The sequence below is a fragment of the Oncorhynchus masou genome, chromosome 3 (genome assembly GCF_036934945.1).
Source record: "Oncorhynchus masou masou isolate Uvic2021 chromosome 3, UVic_Omas_1.1, whole genome shotgun sequence".
Lineage (NCBI taxonomy): Eukaryota > Metazoa > Chordata > Actinopteri > Salmoniformes > Salmonidae > Oncorhynchus > Oncorhynchus masou.
In genome coordinates this window covers 5,158,183-5,175,197 of record NC_088214.1, presented here as the reverse complement: position 1 = coordinate 5,175,197, position 17,015 = coordinate 5,158,183, and the positions used below count along the sequence as shown (strand labels likewise).

The following is a 17,015-nucleotide window of genomic DNA, read 5'->3' as shown; positions in this document are numbered from 1 at the left end:
AAGGGTTCGCCAAGTAGCTCCTCAGGAGAAGGGTTCACCATGTACCTCTTCAGGAGAAGGGTTCACCAAGTAGCTCCTCAGGAGAAGGGTTCACCATGTACCTCTACAGGAGAAGGGTTCGCCATGTAGCTCTTCAGGAGAAGGGTTCGCCATGTACCTCTACAGGAGAAGGGTTCGCCATGTACCTCTACAGGAGAAGGGTTCGCCATGTACCTCTACAGGAGAAGGGTTCGCCATGTAGCTCTTCAGGAGAAGGGTTCGCCATGTAGCTCTACAGGAGAAGGGTTCGCCATGTACCTCTACAGGAGAAGGGTTCGCCATGTAGCTCTTCAGGAGAAGGGTTCGCCATGTAGCTCTACAGGAGAAGGGTTCGCCATGTAGCTCTACAGGAGAAGGGTTCGCCATGTACCTCTACAGGAGAAGGGTTCGCCATGTAGCTCCTCAGGAGAAGGATTCACCAAGCAACTCCTCGGGAGGAGGGTTCGCCATGTAGCTCTTCAGGAGAAGGGTTCGCCATGTAGCTCTACAGGAGAAGGGTTCGCCATGTAGCTCTTCAGGAGAAGGATTCACCAAGCAACTCCTCGGGAGGAGGGTTCGCCATGTAGCTCTACAGGAGAAGGGTTCGCCATGTAGCTCTTCAGGAGAAGGATTCACCAAGCAACTCCTCGGGAGGAGGGTTCGCCATGTAGCTCTTCTGGAGAAGGGTTCGCCATGTAGCTCTTCTGGAGAAGGGTTCGCCATGTAGCTCTTCAGGAGAAGGGTTCGCCATGTAGCTCTACAGGAGAAGGGTTCGCCATGTAGCTCTTCAGGAGAAGGATTCACCAAGCAACTCCTCGGGAGGATGGTTCGCCATGTAGCTCTTCTGGAGAAGGGTTCGCCATGTAGCTCTTCTGGAGAAGGGTTCGCCATGTAGCTCTTCTGGAGAAGGGTTCGCCATGTAGATCCTCAGGAGAAGGGTTCGCCAAGTAGCTCTTCAGGAGAAGGGTTCGCCATGTAGCTCTACAGGAGAAGGGTTCGCCAAGTAGCTCCTCAGGAGAAGGGTTCACCAAGTAGCTCCTCAGGAGAAGGGTTCACCATGTAGCTCTACAGGAGAAGGGTTCACCAAGTAGCTCCTCAGGAGAAGGGTTCGCCATGTACCTCTACAGGAGAAGGGTTCACCAAGTAGCTCCTCAGGAGAAGGGTTCGCCAAGTAGCTCCTCAGGAGAAGGGTTCGCCAAGTAGCTCCTCAGGAGAAGGGTTCGCCAAGTACCTCTTCAGGAGAAGGGTTCGCCATGTAGCTCTTCAGGAGAAGGGTTCACCAAGCAACTCCTCGGGAGAAGGGTTCACCAAGTAGCTCTACAGGAGAATGGTTCGCCAAGTAGCTCTTCAGGAGAAGGGTTTGCCATGTAGATCTTCAGGAGAAGGGTTCGCCATGTAGCTCTTCTGGAGAAGGGTTCGCCAACTAGCTCCTCAGGAGAAGGGTTCGCCAAGTAGCTCCTCAGGAGAAGGGTTCGCCAAGTAGCTCTTCAGGAGAAGGGTTCGCCATGTAGATCTTCAGGAGAAGGGTTCGCCAAGCAACTCCTCAGGAGAAGGGTTCGCCAAGTAGCTCCTCAGGAGAAGGGTTCGCCAAGTAGCTCCTCAGGAGAAGGGTTTGCCAAGTAGCTCTTCAGGAGAAGGGTTCGCCATGTAGATCTTCAGGAGAAGGGTTCGCCAAGCAACTCCTCAGGAGAAGGGTTCGCCATGTAGCTCTTCAGGAGAAGGGTTAGCCAAGTAGCTCTTCAGGAGAAGGGTTCGCCATGTAGATCTTCAGGAGAAGGGTTCGCCATGTAGCTCTTCTGGAGAAGGGTTCGCCAAGTAGCTCCTCAGGAGAAGGGTTCGCCAAGTAGCTCCTCAGGAGAAGGGTTCACCAAGTAGCTCTTCAGGAGAAGGGTTCGCCATGTAGATCTTCAGGAGAAGGGTTCGCCAAGCAACTCCTCAGGAGAAGGGTTCGCCATGTAGCTCTTCAGGAGAAGGGTTCGCCATGTAGCTCTTCAGGAGAAGGGTTCGCCATGTAGCTCTTCTGGAGAAGGGTTCGCCAAGTAGCTCCTCAGGAGAAGGGTTCGCCAAGTAGCTCCTCAGGAGAAGGGTTCGCCAAGTAGCTCCTCAGGAGAAGGGTTCGCCAAGTAGCTCCTCAGGAGAAGGGTTCGCCAAGTAGCTCCTCAGGAGAAGGGTTTGCCAAGTAGCTCTTCTGGAGAAGGGTTCGCCATGTACCTCTTCTGGAGAAGGGTTCGCCATGTAGCTCTTCTGGAGAAGGGTTCGCCAAGTAGCTCTTCAGGAGAAGGGTTCGCCATGTAGCTCTTCAGGAGAAGGGTTCGCCATGTAGCTCTTCTGGAGAAGGGTTCGCCATGTAGATCTTCAGGAGAAGGGTTCGCCAAGTAGCTCTTCAGGAGAAGGGTTCGCCAAGTAGCTCTTCAGGAGAAGGGTTCGCCATGTAGCTCTACAGGAGAAGGGTTCGCCAAGTAGCTCCTCAGGAGAAGTGTTCGCCAAGTAGCTCTACAGGAGAAGGGTTCGCCAAGTAGCTCCTCAGGAGAAGGGTTCGCCAAGTAGCTCTACAGGAGAAGGGTTCGCCAAGTAGCTCCTCAGGAGAAGGGTTCGCCAAGTAGCTCTACAGGAGAAGGGTTCGCCAAGTAGCTCTACAGGAGAAGGGTTCGCCAAGTAGCTCCTCAGGAGAAGGGTTCGCCAAGTAGATCCTCAGGAGAAGGGTTCGCCAAGCAACTCCTCAGGAGAAGGGTTCGCCAAGCAGCTCCTCAGGAGAAGGGTTCGCCAAGTAGCTCTTCTGGAGAAGGGTTCGCCATGTAGCTCTTCTGGAGAAGGGTTCGCCATGTAGCTCTTCTGGAGAAGGGTTCGCCAAGTAGCTCTTCAGGAGAAGGGTTCGCCATGTAGCTCTTCAGGAGAAGGGTTCGCCATGTAGCTCTTCTGGAGAAGGGTTCGCCATGTAGATCTTCAGGAGAAGGGTTCGCCAAGTAGCTCTTCAGGAGAAGGGTTCGCCAAGTAGCTCTTCAGGAGAAGGGTTGCCATGTAGCTCTACAGGAGAAGGGTTCGCCAAGTAGCTCCTCAGGAGAAGGGTTCGCCAAGTAGCTCTACAGGAGAAGGGTTCGCCAAGTAGCTCCTCAGGAGAAGGGTTCGCCAAGTAGCTCTACAGGAGAAGGGTTCGCCAAGTAGCTCCTCAGGAGAAGGGTTCGCCAAGTAGCTCCTCAGGAGAAGGGTTCGCCAAGTAGCTCTACAGGAGAAGGGTTCGCCAAGTAGCTCCTCAGGAGAAGGGTTCGCCAAGTAGCTCTTCTGGAGAAGGGTTCGCCAAGTAGCTCCTCAGGAGAAGGGTTCGCCAAGTAGCTCCTCAGGAGAAGGGTTCGCCAAGTAGCTCCTCAGGAGAAGGGTTCGCCAAGTAGCTCCTCAGGAGAAGGGTTCGCCAAGCAACTCCTTAGGAGAAGGGTTCGCCATGTAGCTCTTCTGGAGAAGGGTTCGCCATGTAGCTCTTCTGGAGAAGGGTTCGCCATGTAGCTCTTCTGGAGAAGGGTTCGCCAAGTAGCTCTTCAGGAGAAGGGTTTGCCATGTAGCTCTTCAGGAGAAGGGTTCGCCATTTAGCTCTTCTGGAGAAGGGTTCGCCATGTAGATCTTCAGGAGAAGGGTTCGCCAAGTAGCTCTTCAGGAGAAGGGTTCAAGTAGCTCTTCAGGAGAAGGGTTCCATGTAGCTCTACAGGAGAAGTTTTGGCCAAGTAGCTCCTCAGGAGAAGGGTTCGGTAGCTCTACAGGAGAGGTGTTTAGCTCCTCAGGAGAAGGGTTCGGAGCTCTAGGGAGAAGGGTTCGCCAAGTAGCTCCTCAGGAGAAGGGTTCGCCAAGTAGCTCTACAGGAGAAGGGTTCGCCAAGTAGCTCTACAGGAGAAGGGTTCGCCAAGTAGCTCCTCAGGAGAAGGGTTCGCCAAGTAGCTCCTCAGGAGAAGGGTTCGCTTTAAGCAACTCCTCAGGAGAAGGGTTCGCCAAGTAGCTCCTCAGGAGGAGGGTTCACCAAGTAGCTCTACAGGAGAAGGGTTCGCCAAGTAGCTCCTCAGGAGAAGGGTTCGGAAGCTCCTCGGGAGGAGGGTTCCCATGTAGCTCTTCTGGAGAAGGGTTCGCCAAGTAGCTCCTCAGGAGAAGGGTTCGCCTCCAGCTCCTCGGGAGGGGGTTCCCATGTAGCTCTTCTGGAGAAGGGTTCGAGAGTAGCTCCTCAGGAGAAGGGTTCAATAAGAAAAGCTCTCAGGAGAAGGGTTCGCCAAGCAACTCCTCAGGAGAAGGGTTCGCCAAGTAGCTCCTCAGGAGAAGGGTTCGCCATGTAGCTCTTCCCTGGAGAAGGGTTCTCCTCTACTCCTCAGGAGAAGGGTTTGCCAAGTAGCTCTTCAGGAGAAGGGTTCGCCATGTAGATCTTCAGGAGAAGGGTTCGCCAAGCAACTCCTCAGGAGAAGGGTTCGCCATGTAGCTCTTCAGGAGAAGGGTTCGCCAAGTAGCTCTTCAGGAGAAGGGTTCGCCATGTAGATCTTCAGGAGAAGGGTTCGCCATGTAGCTCTTCTGGAGAAGGGTTCGCCAAGTAGCTCCTCAGGAGAAGGGTTCGCCAAGTAGCTCCTCAGGAGAAGGGTTCGCCAAGTAGCTCCTCAGGAGAAGGGTTCGCCAAGTAGATCCTCAGGAGAAGGGTTCGCCAAGCAACTCCTTAGGAGAAGGGTTCGCCAAGTAGCTCCTCGGGAGGAGGGTTCGCCATGTAGCTCTTCTGGAGAAGGGTTCGCCATGTAGCTCCTCAGGAGAATGGTTCGCCAAGTAGCTCCTCAGGAGAAGGGTTCGCCAAGTAGCTCCTCAGGAGAAGGGTTCGCCAAGTAGCTCCTCAGGAGAAGGGTTCGCCAAGTAGCTCCTCAGGAGAAGGGTTCGCCAAGTAGCTCCTCAGGAGAAGGGTTCGCCAAGTAGCTCCTCAGGAGAAGGGTTCGCCAAGCAACTCCTTAGGAGAAGGGTTCGCCAAGTAGCTCCTCGGGAGGAGGGTTCGCCATGTAGCTCCTCAGGAGAAGGGTTCGCCAAGTAGCTCCTCAGGAGAAGGGTTCGCCAAGTAGCTCCTCAGGAGAAGGGTTCGCCAAGTAACTTCTCAGGAGAAGGGTTCGCCATGTAGATCTTCAGGAGAAGGGTTCGCCAAGTAGCTCCTCAGGAGAAGGGTTCGCCAAGTAACTTCTCAGGAGAAGGGTTCGCCATGTAGATCTTCAGGAGAAGGGTTCTCCATGTAGATCTTCAGGAGAAGGGTTCGCCAAGTAGCTCCTCAGGAGAAGGGTTCGCCAAGTAACTTGTCAGGAGAAGGGTTCGCCAAGTAGCTCCTCAGGAGAATGGTTCGCCAAGTAGCTCCTCAGGAGAAGGGTTCGCCAAGTAGCTCCTCAGGAGAAGGGTTCGCCAAGTAGATACTCAGGAGAAGGGTTCGCCAAGCAACTCCTTAGGAGAAGGGTTCGCCAAGTAGCTCCTCGGGAGGAGGGTTCGCCAAGTAGCTCCTCAGGAGAAGGGTTCGCCAAGTAGCTCCTCAGGAGAAGGGTTCGCCAAGTAGCTCCTCAGGAGAAGGGTTCGCCAAGTAACTTCTCAGGAGAAGGGTTCGCCATGTAGATCTTCAGGAGAAGGGTTCGCCAAGTAGCTCCTCAGGAGAAGGGTTCGCCAAGTAACTTCTCAGGAGAAGGGTTCGCCATGTAGATCTTCAGGAGAAGGGTTCTCCATGTAGATCTTCAGGAGAAGGGTTCGCCAAGTAGCTCCTCAGGAGAAGGGTTCGCCAAGTAACTTGTCAGGAGAAGGGTTCGCCAAGTAGCTCCTCAGGAGAAGGGTTCGCCAAGTAGCTCCTCAGGAGAAGGGTTCGCCAAGTAGCTCTTCAGGAGAAGGGTTCGCCAAGTAGCTCCTCAGGAGAAGGGTTCGCCAAGCAACTCCTCAGGAGAAGGGTTCGCCAAGTAGCTCCTCAGGAGAAGGGTTCACCAAGTAGCTCTTCAGGAGAAGGGTTCGCCAAGTAGCTCCTCAGGAGAAGGGTTCGCCAAGTAGCTCCTCAGGAGAAGGGTTCGCCAAGTAACTCCTCAGGAGAAGGGTTCGCCAAGTAGCTCTACAGGAGAAGGGTTCACCAAGTAGCTCTTCAGGAGAAGGGTTCGCCAAGTAGCTCCTCAGGAGAAGGGTTCGCCAAGTAGCTCTTCAGGAGAAGGGTTCGCCAAGTAGCTCCTCAGGAGAAGGGTTCGCCAAGTAGCTCTTCAGGAGAAGGGTTCGCCAAGTAGCTCCTCAGGAGAAGGGTTCGCCAAGTAGCTCCTCAGGAGAAGGGTTCGCCAAGCAACTCCTCAGGAGAAGGGTTCGCCAAGTAGCTCTTCGGGAGAAGGGTTCGCCATGTAGCTCTTCAGGAGAATGGTTCACCAGATGACGATGATGAAGAACACTTGATCACATAGTAAATAATCTGAACATCCACACTGATGGAACACAATTCAATCCACTTTCTAAGAATCCAGTGCTAATAGATTGGCCTTTACCTCCAGTCTACGGTGGGAGCCAGGGAGCAAGGCCTTTACCTCTAGTCTACGGTGGAAGCCAGGGAGGAAGGCCTTTACCTCCAGTCTACGGTGGGAGCCAGGGAGGAAGGCATTTACCTCCAGTCTACGGTGGGAGCCAGGGAGGAAGGCCTTTACCTCCAGTCTACGGTGGGAGCCAGGGAGGAAGGCCTTTACCTCTAGTCTACGGTGGGAGCCAGGGAGGAAGGCCTTTACCTCCAGTCTACAGTGGGAGCCAGGGAGGAAGGCCTGTCTACAGTGAGCCAGGGAGGAAGGCCTTTACCTCTAGTCTACGGTGGGAGCCAGGGAGGAAGGCCATTACCTCCAGTGATGGAGCCAGGGAGGAAGGCCTTTACCTCTAGTCTACAGTGGGAGCCAGGGAGGAAGGCCTTTACCTCCAGTCGACGGTGGGAGCCAGGGAGGAAGGCATTTACCTCCAGTCTACGGTGGGAGCCCTTTAGGGGGAGGGGAGGAAGGCCTTTACCTCTAGTCTACGGTGGGAGCCAGGGAGGAAGGCCTTTACCTCTAGTCTACGGTGGGAGCCAGGGAGGAAGGCCTTTACCTCCAGTCTACGGTGGGAGCCAGGGAGGAAGGCCTTTACCTCTAGTCTACAGTGGGAGCCAGGGAGGAAGGCCTTTACCTCTAGTCTACGGTGGGAGCCAGGGAGGAAGGAATTTACCTCCAGTCTATGGTGGGAGCCAGTCTCTAGTCTACGGTGGGAGCCAGGGAGGAAGGCCTTTACCTCCAGTCTACGGTGGGAGCCAGGGAGGAAGGCCTTTACCTCCAGTCTACGGTGGGAGCCAGGGAGGAAGGACAGTGTGTAGTGGAGACAGATGGATTGGAGTGGGTGGATTCAATAAGAAAAGCCTGGGCAGGGATAGGAGAACGCCCACGTCTAAACTGTCCAGCCTCTCTCTGTGCCCTTGCCTCTGTTAAACTCCTCAGCCTCTCTCTGTGCCCTTCCCTGTGCTCCTCTACTCTGAGCTCAGCAATAGAGTTATGCCTACCTGAGTCACTTAGAGAGGAAATTAATATTTGTAACTTAATCTCTTCACGAGAAAGACATGCAGGCAGAAAAGGCAGACTGTTATGCTTAAAAACCAGCATCACTGGTTTTAATAGGAGTGAAGACTGTTATTTTATTTATTTTGCCTTTATTTAACCAGGCAAGTCAGTTAAGAACAAATTCTTATTTTCTATGATGGCCTAGGAACAGTGGGTTAACTGCCTGTTCAGGGGCAGTATGGCAGATTTTTACCATGTCAGCTCGGGGATTTGAACTTGCAACCTTCTGGTTACTAGTCCAACGCTCTAACCACTAGGCTACCCTGCCACATCCACACTCTAACCACTAGGCTACCCTGGCCTGGTCCCAGATCTGTTTATGCCCTTGTTTAGCTCACTCCTATAGTCGTTGTCACACACATGACCATAGGAGGTGGTGAAGACAGCAGAAGCAGATCTGGGACCAGGCTAAAGAGGACTATGGCTGGAAGGTAAATGTGTTTAAGTGCTTTGGGAGTAGACTGGGTAGGAGGCCTTGTCTGTCTGGCAGGTGTCTTTAGTCTAGCTGAGGTGGGTGTAGGGTTTGATCATAGCCTGAAGGTAGAGAGGGGCAGTTCCTCTTGCTGCTCCATAGGTAAGAACCAAGGTCTTGATGTGGATGCGAGCTTTGACTAGAAACCAGTGTAGTGTGCTGAGGAGCAGGGTGACATGAGAGAACTTGGGAAGGTTGAACACCAGGCAGGATGCAGCGTTCTGGATTAGTTGAAGGGGTTTGATGGCAGAAGTGCAGAGCCCAGCCAGCAGAGAGTTGAAGGGGTTTGATGGCTGAAGCAGGGAGCCCAGCCAACAGAGAGTTGAAGGGGTTTGATGGCTGAAGCAGGGAGCCCAGCCAACAGAGAGTTGAAGGGGTTTGATGGCTGAAGCAGGGAGCCCAGCCAACGGGGAGTTGAAGGGGTTTGACGGCAGAAGTGCAGAGCCCAACCAACAGAGAGTTGAAGGGGTTTGATGGCTGAAGCAGGGAGCCCAGCCAACAGAGAGTTGAAGGGGTTTGATGGCTGAAGCAGGGAGCCCAACCAACAGAGAGTTGAAGGGGTTTGATGGCTGAAGCAGGGAGCCCAGCCAACAGAGAGTTGAAGGGGTTTGATGGCAGAAGTGCAGAGCCCAACCAACAGAGAGTTGAAGGGGTTTGATGGCAGAAGTGCAGAGCCCAGCCAACAGAGAGTTGAAGGGGTTTGATGGCTGAAGCACAGAGCCCAGCCAACAGAGAGTTGAAGGGGTTTGATGGCTGACGCAGGGAGCCCAGCCAACAGAGAGTTGAAGGGGTTTGATGGCTGAAGCAGGGAGCCCAGCCAACAGAGAGTTGAAGGGGTTTGATGGCTGAAGCAGTGAGCCCAGCCAACAGAGAGTTGAAGGGGTTCGATGGCAGAAGCGCAGAGCCCAGCCAACAGAGAGTTGAAGGGGTTTGATGGCTGAAGCAGGGAGCCCAGCCAACAGAGAGTTGAAGGGGTTTGATGGCTGAAGCGCAGAGCCCAGCCAGCAGAGAGTTGAAGGGGTTTGATGGCTGAAGCAGGGAGCCCAGCCAACAGAGAGTTGAAGGGGTTTGATGGCTGAAGCGCAGAGCCCAGCCAACAGAGAGTTGAAGGGGTTTGATGGCTGAAGCGCAGAGCCCAGCCAACAGAGAGTTGAAGGGGTTTGATGGCTGACGCAGGGAGCCCAGCCAACAGAGAGTTGAAGGGGTTTGATGGCTGAAGCAGGGAGCCCAGCCAACAGAGTGTTGAAGGGGTTTGATGGCTGAAGCAGTGAGCCCAGCCAACAGAGAATTGAAGGGGTTCGATGGCAGAAGCGCAGAGCCCAGCCAACAGAGAGTTGAAGGGGTTTGATGGCTGAAGCAGGGAGCCCAGCCAACAGAGAGTTGAAGGGGTTTGATGGCTGAAGCAGGGAGCCCAGCCAACAGAGAGTTGAAGGGGTTTGATGGCAGAAGTGCAGAGCCCAACCAACAGAGAGTTGAAGGGGTTTGATGGCTGAAGCAGAGAGCCCAGCTAACAGAGAGTTGAAGGGGTTTGATGGCTGAAGCAGGGAGCCCAGCCAACAGAGAGTTGAAGGTGTTTGATGGCAGAAGCAGGGAGCCCAGCCAGCAGAGAGTTGAAGGGGTTTGATGGCTGAAGCAGGGAGCCCAGCCAACAGAGTGTTGAAGGGGTTTGATGGCTGAAGCGCAGAGCCCAGCCAACAGAGAGTTGAAGGGGTTTGATGGCTGAAGCACAGAGCCCAGCCAACAGAGAGTTGAAGGGGTTTGATGGCTGACGCAGGGAGCCCAGCCAACAGAGAGTTGAAGGGGTTTGATGGCTGAAGCAGGGAGCCCAGCCAACAGAGAGTTGAAGGGGTTTGATGGCTGAAGCAGTGAGCCCAGCCAACAGAGAGTTGAATTTGTTCGATGGCAGAAGCGCAGAGCCCAGCCAACAGAGAGTTGAAGGGGTTTGATGGCTGAAGCAGGGAGCCCAGCCAACAGAGAGTTGAAGGGATTTGATGGCTCAAGCAGGGAGCCCAGCCAGCAGAGAGTTGAAGGGGTTTGATGGCTGAAGCAGGGAGCCCAGCCAACAGAGAGTTGAAGGGGTTTGATGGCTGAAGCGCAGAGCCCAGCCAACAGAGAGTTGAAGGGGTTTGATGCCTGAAGCGCAGAGCCCAGCCAACAGAGAGTTGAAGGGGTTTGATGGCTGACGAGGAGCCCAGCCAACAGAGAGTTGAAGGGGTTTGATGGCTGAAGCAGGGAGCCCAGCCAACAGAGTGTTGAAGGGGTTTGATGGCTGAAGCAGTGAGCCCAGCCAACAGAGAATTGAAGGGGTTCGATGGCAGAAGCGCAGAGCCCAGCCAACAGAGAGTTGAAGGGGTTTGATGGCTGAAGCAGGGAGCCCAGCCAACAGAGAGTTGAAGGGGTTTGATGGCAGAAGTGCAGAGCCCTGCCAACAGAGAGTTGAAGGGGTTTGATGGCTGAAGCAGGGAGCCCAGCCAACAGAGAGTTGAAGGGGTTTGATGGCTGAAGCGCAGAGCCCAGTTTGATGGGATCTGACAGCGCCTGAGACACCCAGCCCTGAGACACCCAGCCCTGAGAGGGTGGAGAGGAGGATCTGACAGAGCCTGAGACACCCAGCCCTGAGAGGGTGGAGTGGAGGATCTGACAGAGCCTGAGACGCCCAGCCCTGAGAGGATGGAGAGGAGGATCTGACAGAGCCTGAGACGCCCAGCCCTGAGAGGGTGGAGTGGAGGATCTGACAGAGCCTGAGACGCCCAGCCCTGAGACGCCCAGCCCTGAGAGGGTGGAGTGGAGGATCTGATGGTTCACCTTGTTGAAGGCAGAGGATAGATGAGTGGAGGATGATAACAGAGGAGAGAGTCCGCTTCTGCAGTGCGGCGAGCCTCTGTGACACAAAGGAGAGAAAGTCAGCTTTGGCAGTGCGAAGAGCCTCTGTGACACAAAGGAGAGAAAGTCAGCTTTGGCAGTGCGAAGAGCCTCTGTGACACAGAGGAGAGAAAGTCAGCTTTGGCAGTGCGGAGAGCTTCTGTGACACAGAGGAGAGAAAGTCAGCTTTGGCAGTGCGAAGAGCCTCTGTGACACAGAGGAGAGAAAGTCAGCTTTGGCAGTGCGAAGAGCCTCTGTGACACAGAGGAGAGAAAGTCAGCTTTGGCAGTGCGAAGAGCCTCTGTGACACAGAGGAGAGAAAGTCAGCTTTGGCAGTGCGAAGAGCCTCTGTTACACAGAGGACAGCAGTTTCCTTTGAGTGACCCGTCTTGGAGCCTGACTGGTTATCGTCCAGAAGTCAGAGATAGCACGCCCAAGTGTTTTGGAAGGAAAAGACGTCAGAGGGGTTGAGGAGGGAAGCGACTCTGGGCATCTTGAAGTCATATGTCCTTTCCTCTGTCTGTCCCCAGCTCTATTTATTTAATTTGATTTTTATTTCACCTTTATTTAACCAGGTAAGCTAGTTGAGAACAAGTTCTCATTTACAACTGCGACCTGGCCAAGATAAAGCAAAGCAGTGCGACACAAACAACAACACAGAGTTACTCAAAATGAGTTACTAAATAAACACTGGAGTGATAGATGTGCAGATGATGATGTGCAAGTAGAAATACTGGTGTGCAAAAGAGCAGAAAAGTACACAACAATATGGGGATGAGGTAGGTAGATTGGATGGGCTATTTACAGATAGGCTATGTACAGCTGCAGCGATCAGTTAGCTGCTCTGACAGCTGATGTTTAAAGTTAGTGAGGGAGATATAAGTCTCCAACTTCAGTGATTTTTGCAATTCTTTCCAGTCATTGGCAACAGAGAAGTGGAAGGAAAGGAGGCCAAAAGAGGTGTTGGCTTTGGGAATGACCAGTGAGATATACCTGCTGGAGCGCATGTTACGGGTGGGTGTTGCTATGGTGACCATTGAGCTGAGATATGGCGGACTTTACCTAGCATAGACTTATAGATGACCTGGAGCCAGTGGGTCTGGAGACAAATATGTAGCGAGGGCCAGCCGACTACAGCATCCAGTCGCAGTGGTGGGTGGTATAAGGTGCTTTGGTAACAAAATGGATGGCACTGTGATCCATCCAGTTTGCTGAGTAGACGAATGGAAACTATTTTGTAATGACATCGTCAAAATTGAGCATCGGTAGGATAGTCAGTTTTACGAGGGTAAGTTTGGCGGTGTGAGTGAAGAATGCTTTGTTACGAAATAGGAAGCCGATTCTAGATTTCATTTTGGATTGGAGAAGCTTAATGTGAGTCTGGGAGGAGAGTTTACAGTCTAACCAGACACATAGATATTTTTAGTTGTCCACATATTCTAAGTCAGAACCGTCCAGAGTAGTGATGTTGAACGGGCGGGCAGGTGCGGGCAGCGAACGGTTGAAGAGCATGCATTTAATTTTACTAGCATTTAAGAGCAGTTGGAGGCCATGGAAGGAGTGTTGTATGGCATTGAAGCTTGTCTGGAGGTTTGTAAACACAGAGTCCAAGGGCCAGAAGTATACTGAATGGTGTGGTCTACGTAGAGGTGGATCAGAGAATCACCAGCAGCAAGAGCGACATCATTGATATATACAGAGAAAAGAGTCGGCCCGAGAATTGAACCCCGTGGTACCCCCATAGAGACTGCCAGAGGTCCGGACAACAGGCTCTCTGATTTGACACACTGAACTCTGTCTGAGAAGTAGTTGGTGAACCAGGCGAGGCAGTCATTGGAGAAACCAAGGCTGTTGAGTCTACCATAGCCCTGTCTCAGCATGTGTCTTCTCCTCTCCTCTCTCTCCAGGTCTCCCTAGGATGCTGGTGATCAGAGACTACTGTGGCATCCCCTCTCCCCAGAGTGCCCCCCCGTTGACCATCCATGCTGGGGACATCATCGAGCTCATCTGTGCCGACCTACACAGCTCCTGGTGGCAGGTGGGTGACGACTCAGTCAGATGGAAGGAGTGTGTGTGTGTGTGTCTGCGTGTGTGTGAGAGAGAGAGAGAGAGACCTCGCTCCTCATTAACTGCTGGGATTTAACCCACACATTCAGCCGCCATGCTCATCCAGTTCATTCCAGGTGAATCATCACAGAACCGTTACATAGAGGTCAGCATTAAGAGGAGATAGTGGGCGGTAGTTGGTAACCCAGACACGCACAGCTCTGTCAATTGATTTTTTCAGCCTGGAGTGATGAAACTCCTGCTGTGCATGAGGAATGTGGTGTGTGGTTGTGTGCGGTTGTGTGAATGCTATCTGTTGTCTTCCTTGCCTCTTCTGATTAGATCTGTGAGAGCAAAGAAGTTGATCTAGCCAATTAGTGACTTAAATTGATTAATCAAGTGCTACACACAGAGAGAGAGAGGGAGAGAAACTAAACTGAATCAGACACAAGGACTCTGCAGAGAAGGACTCTGGAGAGAAGGATCGAACTGTAACACATTCTCACACAGGCACATTAGTGACTGTCTTATGTGACTATATTAGAGCCACAATGTGTTACAGTTCGATCCGTCTCTGCAGAGTCCTTGTGTCTGATTCAGTTTAGTTTCTCTCTCTGTGTTTGTTTGATTAATCAATTGAAGTTTATTTCACTTTTGTATATTATCTACCTCATTTGCTTTGTCAATGTTAACATGTGTTTCCCATGCCAATAAAGCCCCTTGCATTGAATTGAATGGATCACTGAAGTGGTGCACATATGAAACCATTTTCATGGACCACTTTTGTCTCGTGAGTTCTACTTTCAGAAGTACTGGCTTAAAAAAGTATACAAAAGATTATCTCTCACTGATCTCTCACTAACTGATACACAACGTGGCTATGAAATGGTCGCCAGGAGACCATTAATAATCCTACTGGACGAAGAGTCGAGTTGAAAAGTGTGAAAGTTTGGCACGGTCACCGTGGTTACCATGAACTCTGTATAGGCCATGTCCCCTGGGAGGGGGGGGGTAGCCTATTCCGAATTTGGTGAATGATAATGCACATTTGCAAATGTGCTTATTTTATCCCTCCCTTCAGTATCCATAACGATGTTCTAATAAGGATACTTAATCTTCCAACGGGTTCCCCCAAGAGTTCTAACGGATAGGATTACAGAACATTGAGATTTCATATCCCCTGTTCTATCCTGAAGGCAATTATATCACTAGTCTCTCTCTCTTTCTCTCTCTCTCTCTTTCTCTCTCTCTTTCTCTCTCTCTTTCTCTCTCTCTTTCTCTCTCTCTCTCTTTCTCTCTCTCTCTTTCTCTCTCTCTCCCCCCCTCCCTGTGCCAGCCAGGACAATGTAATCAATCAATGTAATTTAATTTGATCCTTCAGGCTGGCTCCTGTTTACTGCACCAGGGTAATAAGTTTAATCTTTATCATACGCTTACGAGGGCGTAACAAATAGAGAGGGGCTCTCCACAGCTTTCAGATGAAATGTTATTAACCTGAATGAATAATCGAGATGGGCTTCAGATTCACTTTTCAATCTAATGTATGTTTTGAAGAGGAGTTGCACGGGGCTGAGACACACTTCATACTGTAATAAAGGGGCGGAGACACACTTCATACTGTAATAAAGGGGCGGAGACACACTTCATACTGTAATAAAGGGGCGGAGACACACTTCATACTGTAATAAAGGGGCTGAGACACACTTCATACTGTAATAAAGGGGCGGAGACACACTTCATACTGTAATAAAGGGGCGGAGACACACTTCATACTGTAATAAAGGGGCGGAGACACACTTCATACTGTAATAAAGGGGCGGAGACACACTTCATACTGTAATAACGTAGACACACTTCATACTAATAAAGGGGTAATAAAGGGGCGGAGACACACTTCATACTGTAATAAAGGGGGAGACACACTTCATACTATAATAAAGGAGACACACTTCATACTGTAATAAAGGGGCGGAGACACACTTCATACTGTAATAAAGGGGCGGAGACACACTTCATACTATAATAAAGGGGCGGAGACACACTTCATACTATAATAAAGGGGCGGAGACACACTTCATACTGTAATAAAGGGGCGGAGACACACTTCATACTGTAATAAAGGGGCGGAGACACACTTCATACTGTAATAAAGTAATAAAGGGGCGGAGACACACTTCATACTGTAATAAAGGGGTAATAAAGGAGACACACTTCATACTGTAATAAAGGGGCGGAGACACACTTCATATTGTAATAATAGGGGCGGAGACACACTTCATACTGTAATAAAGGGGCGGAGACACACTTCATATTGTAATAAAGGGGCGGAGACACACTTCATATTGTAATAAAGGGGCGGAGACACACTTCATACTGTAATAAAGGGGCGGAGACACACTTCATACTGTAATAAAGGGGCGGAGACACACTTCATACTGTAATAAAGGGGCGGAGACACACTTCATACTGTAATAAAGGGGCGGAGACACACTTCATACTGTAATAACGGGGCGGAGACACACTTCATATTGTAATAACGGGGCGGAGACACACTTCATACTGTAATAAAGGGGCGGAGACACACTTCATACTGTAATAACAGGGCGGAGACACACTTCATACTGTAATAAAGGGGCTGAGACACACTTCATACTGTAATAAAGGGGCGGAGACACACTTCATAATGTAATAAAGGGGCGGAGACACACTTCATACTGTAATAAAGGGGCGGAGACACACTTCATACTGTAATAACGGGGCGGAGACACACTTCATACTGTAATAAAGGGGCTGAGACACACTTCATACTGTAATAAAGGGGCGGAGACACACTTCATACTGTAATAAAGGGGCGGAGACACACTTCATACTGTAATAAAGGGGCGGAGACACACTTCATACTGTAATAAAGGGGCGGAGACACACTTCATACTTCATAATAAAGGGGCGGAGACACACTTCATAATGTAATAAAGGGGCTGTAATAAAAAGGGGCGGAGACACACTTCATATTGTAATAAAGGGGCGGAGATACACTTCATACTGTAATAAAGGGGCTGGAGAGAGAGAGAGAGAGAGGACTCAAAGAGGACTTCCACTATTCTGGGATTCATCAGATTTATTATTTCGTGGTAAACCAGCCTGTTGTTTTTTTGTGTTTTTTTTTTCAATTTAATTTAACTAGGAAAGTCAGTGAAGAACAAATTCTTATTTACAATGACAGCCTACACCGGCCAAACCCAGACAACACTGGCCTGCCCTATGGGACTCCCAATCACAATCTGGATTCGAACCAGGGTGTCTGTAGTAGAGTTCGACCGATTATGATTTTTCCGATACCGATTATTCCTGAGTCATGAAAGCCGATTGTATTTATTTATTTATTTATTTATTGTATTTGTAATAATGACAATTACAACAATACTGAATTAACACTTATTTTAACTTTAATAAAATACATCAATAAAATCAATTTTGCCTCAAGTAGATAATTAAACATGTTCAATTTGGTTTAAATAATGCAAAAACCAAAGTGTTGGAGAATAATGTAAAAGTGCAATATGTGCCATGTAAGAAAGCTAACGTTTAAGTTCCTTGCTCAGAACATGAGAACATATGAAAGCTGGTGGTTCCTTTTAACATGAGTCTTCAATATTCCCAGGTAAGAAGTTTTAGGTTGTAGTTATTATAGGAATTATAGGACTATTTCCCTCTCTACCATTTGTATTTCATTAACCTTTGACTATTGGATGTTCGTATAGTCATTTTAGTATTGCCAGTGTAACAGTATAGCCTCCGTCCCTCTCCTCGCTCCTCCCTGGGCTCGAACCAGGAACACATCGAAAATTAGTGCGCGCTAACTAGCTAGCCATTTCACTTCGGTAACACGAGCCTCATCTCGGGAGTTGATAGGCTTGCTGTTTAGGCTTGAAGTCATAAACATCGCAATGCCTGACGCACAACGAAGAGCTGCTGGCAAAACGCACGAAAGTGCTGTTTGAATTCATGTTTACGTGCCTGATTCTGCCTACCACCGCTCAGTC

At 50.7% G+C, this 17,015-nt stretch overlaps 1 protein-coding gene across 1 annotated transcript in view; it reads left to right on the top strand.

Moving 5' to 3' along the window:
• Positions 1–17,015, top strand: part of LOC135518699 (guanine nucleotide exchange factor VAV3-like) — an 88,138-nt gene that overhangs the window by 12,937 nt on the left and 58,186 nt on the right. The window contains exon 7 of the mRNA XM_064943818.1: positions 12,834–12,964. Within this exon, the coding sequence (XP_064799890.1) occupies positions 12,834–12,964 (131 nt within the window). The remainder of the gene's footprint in view (positions 1–12,833; positions 12,965–17,015) is intronic.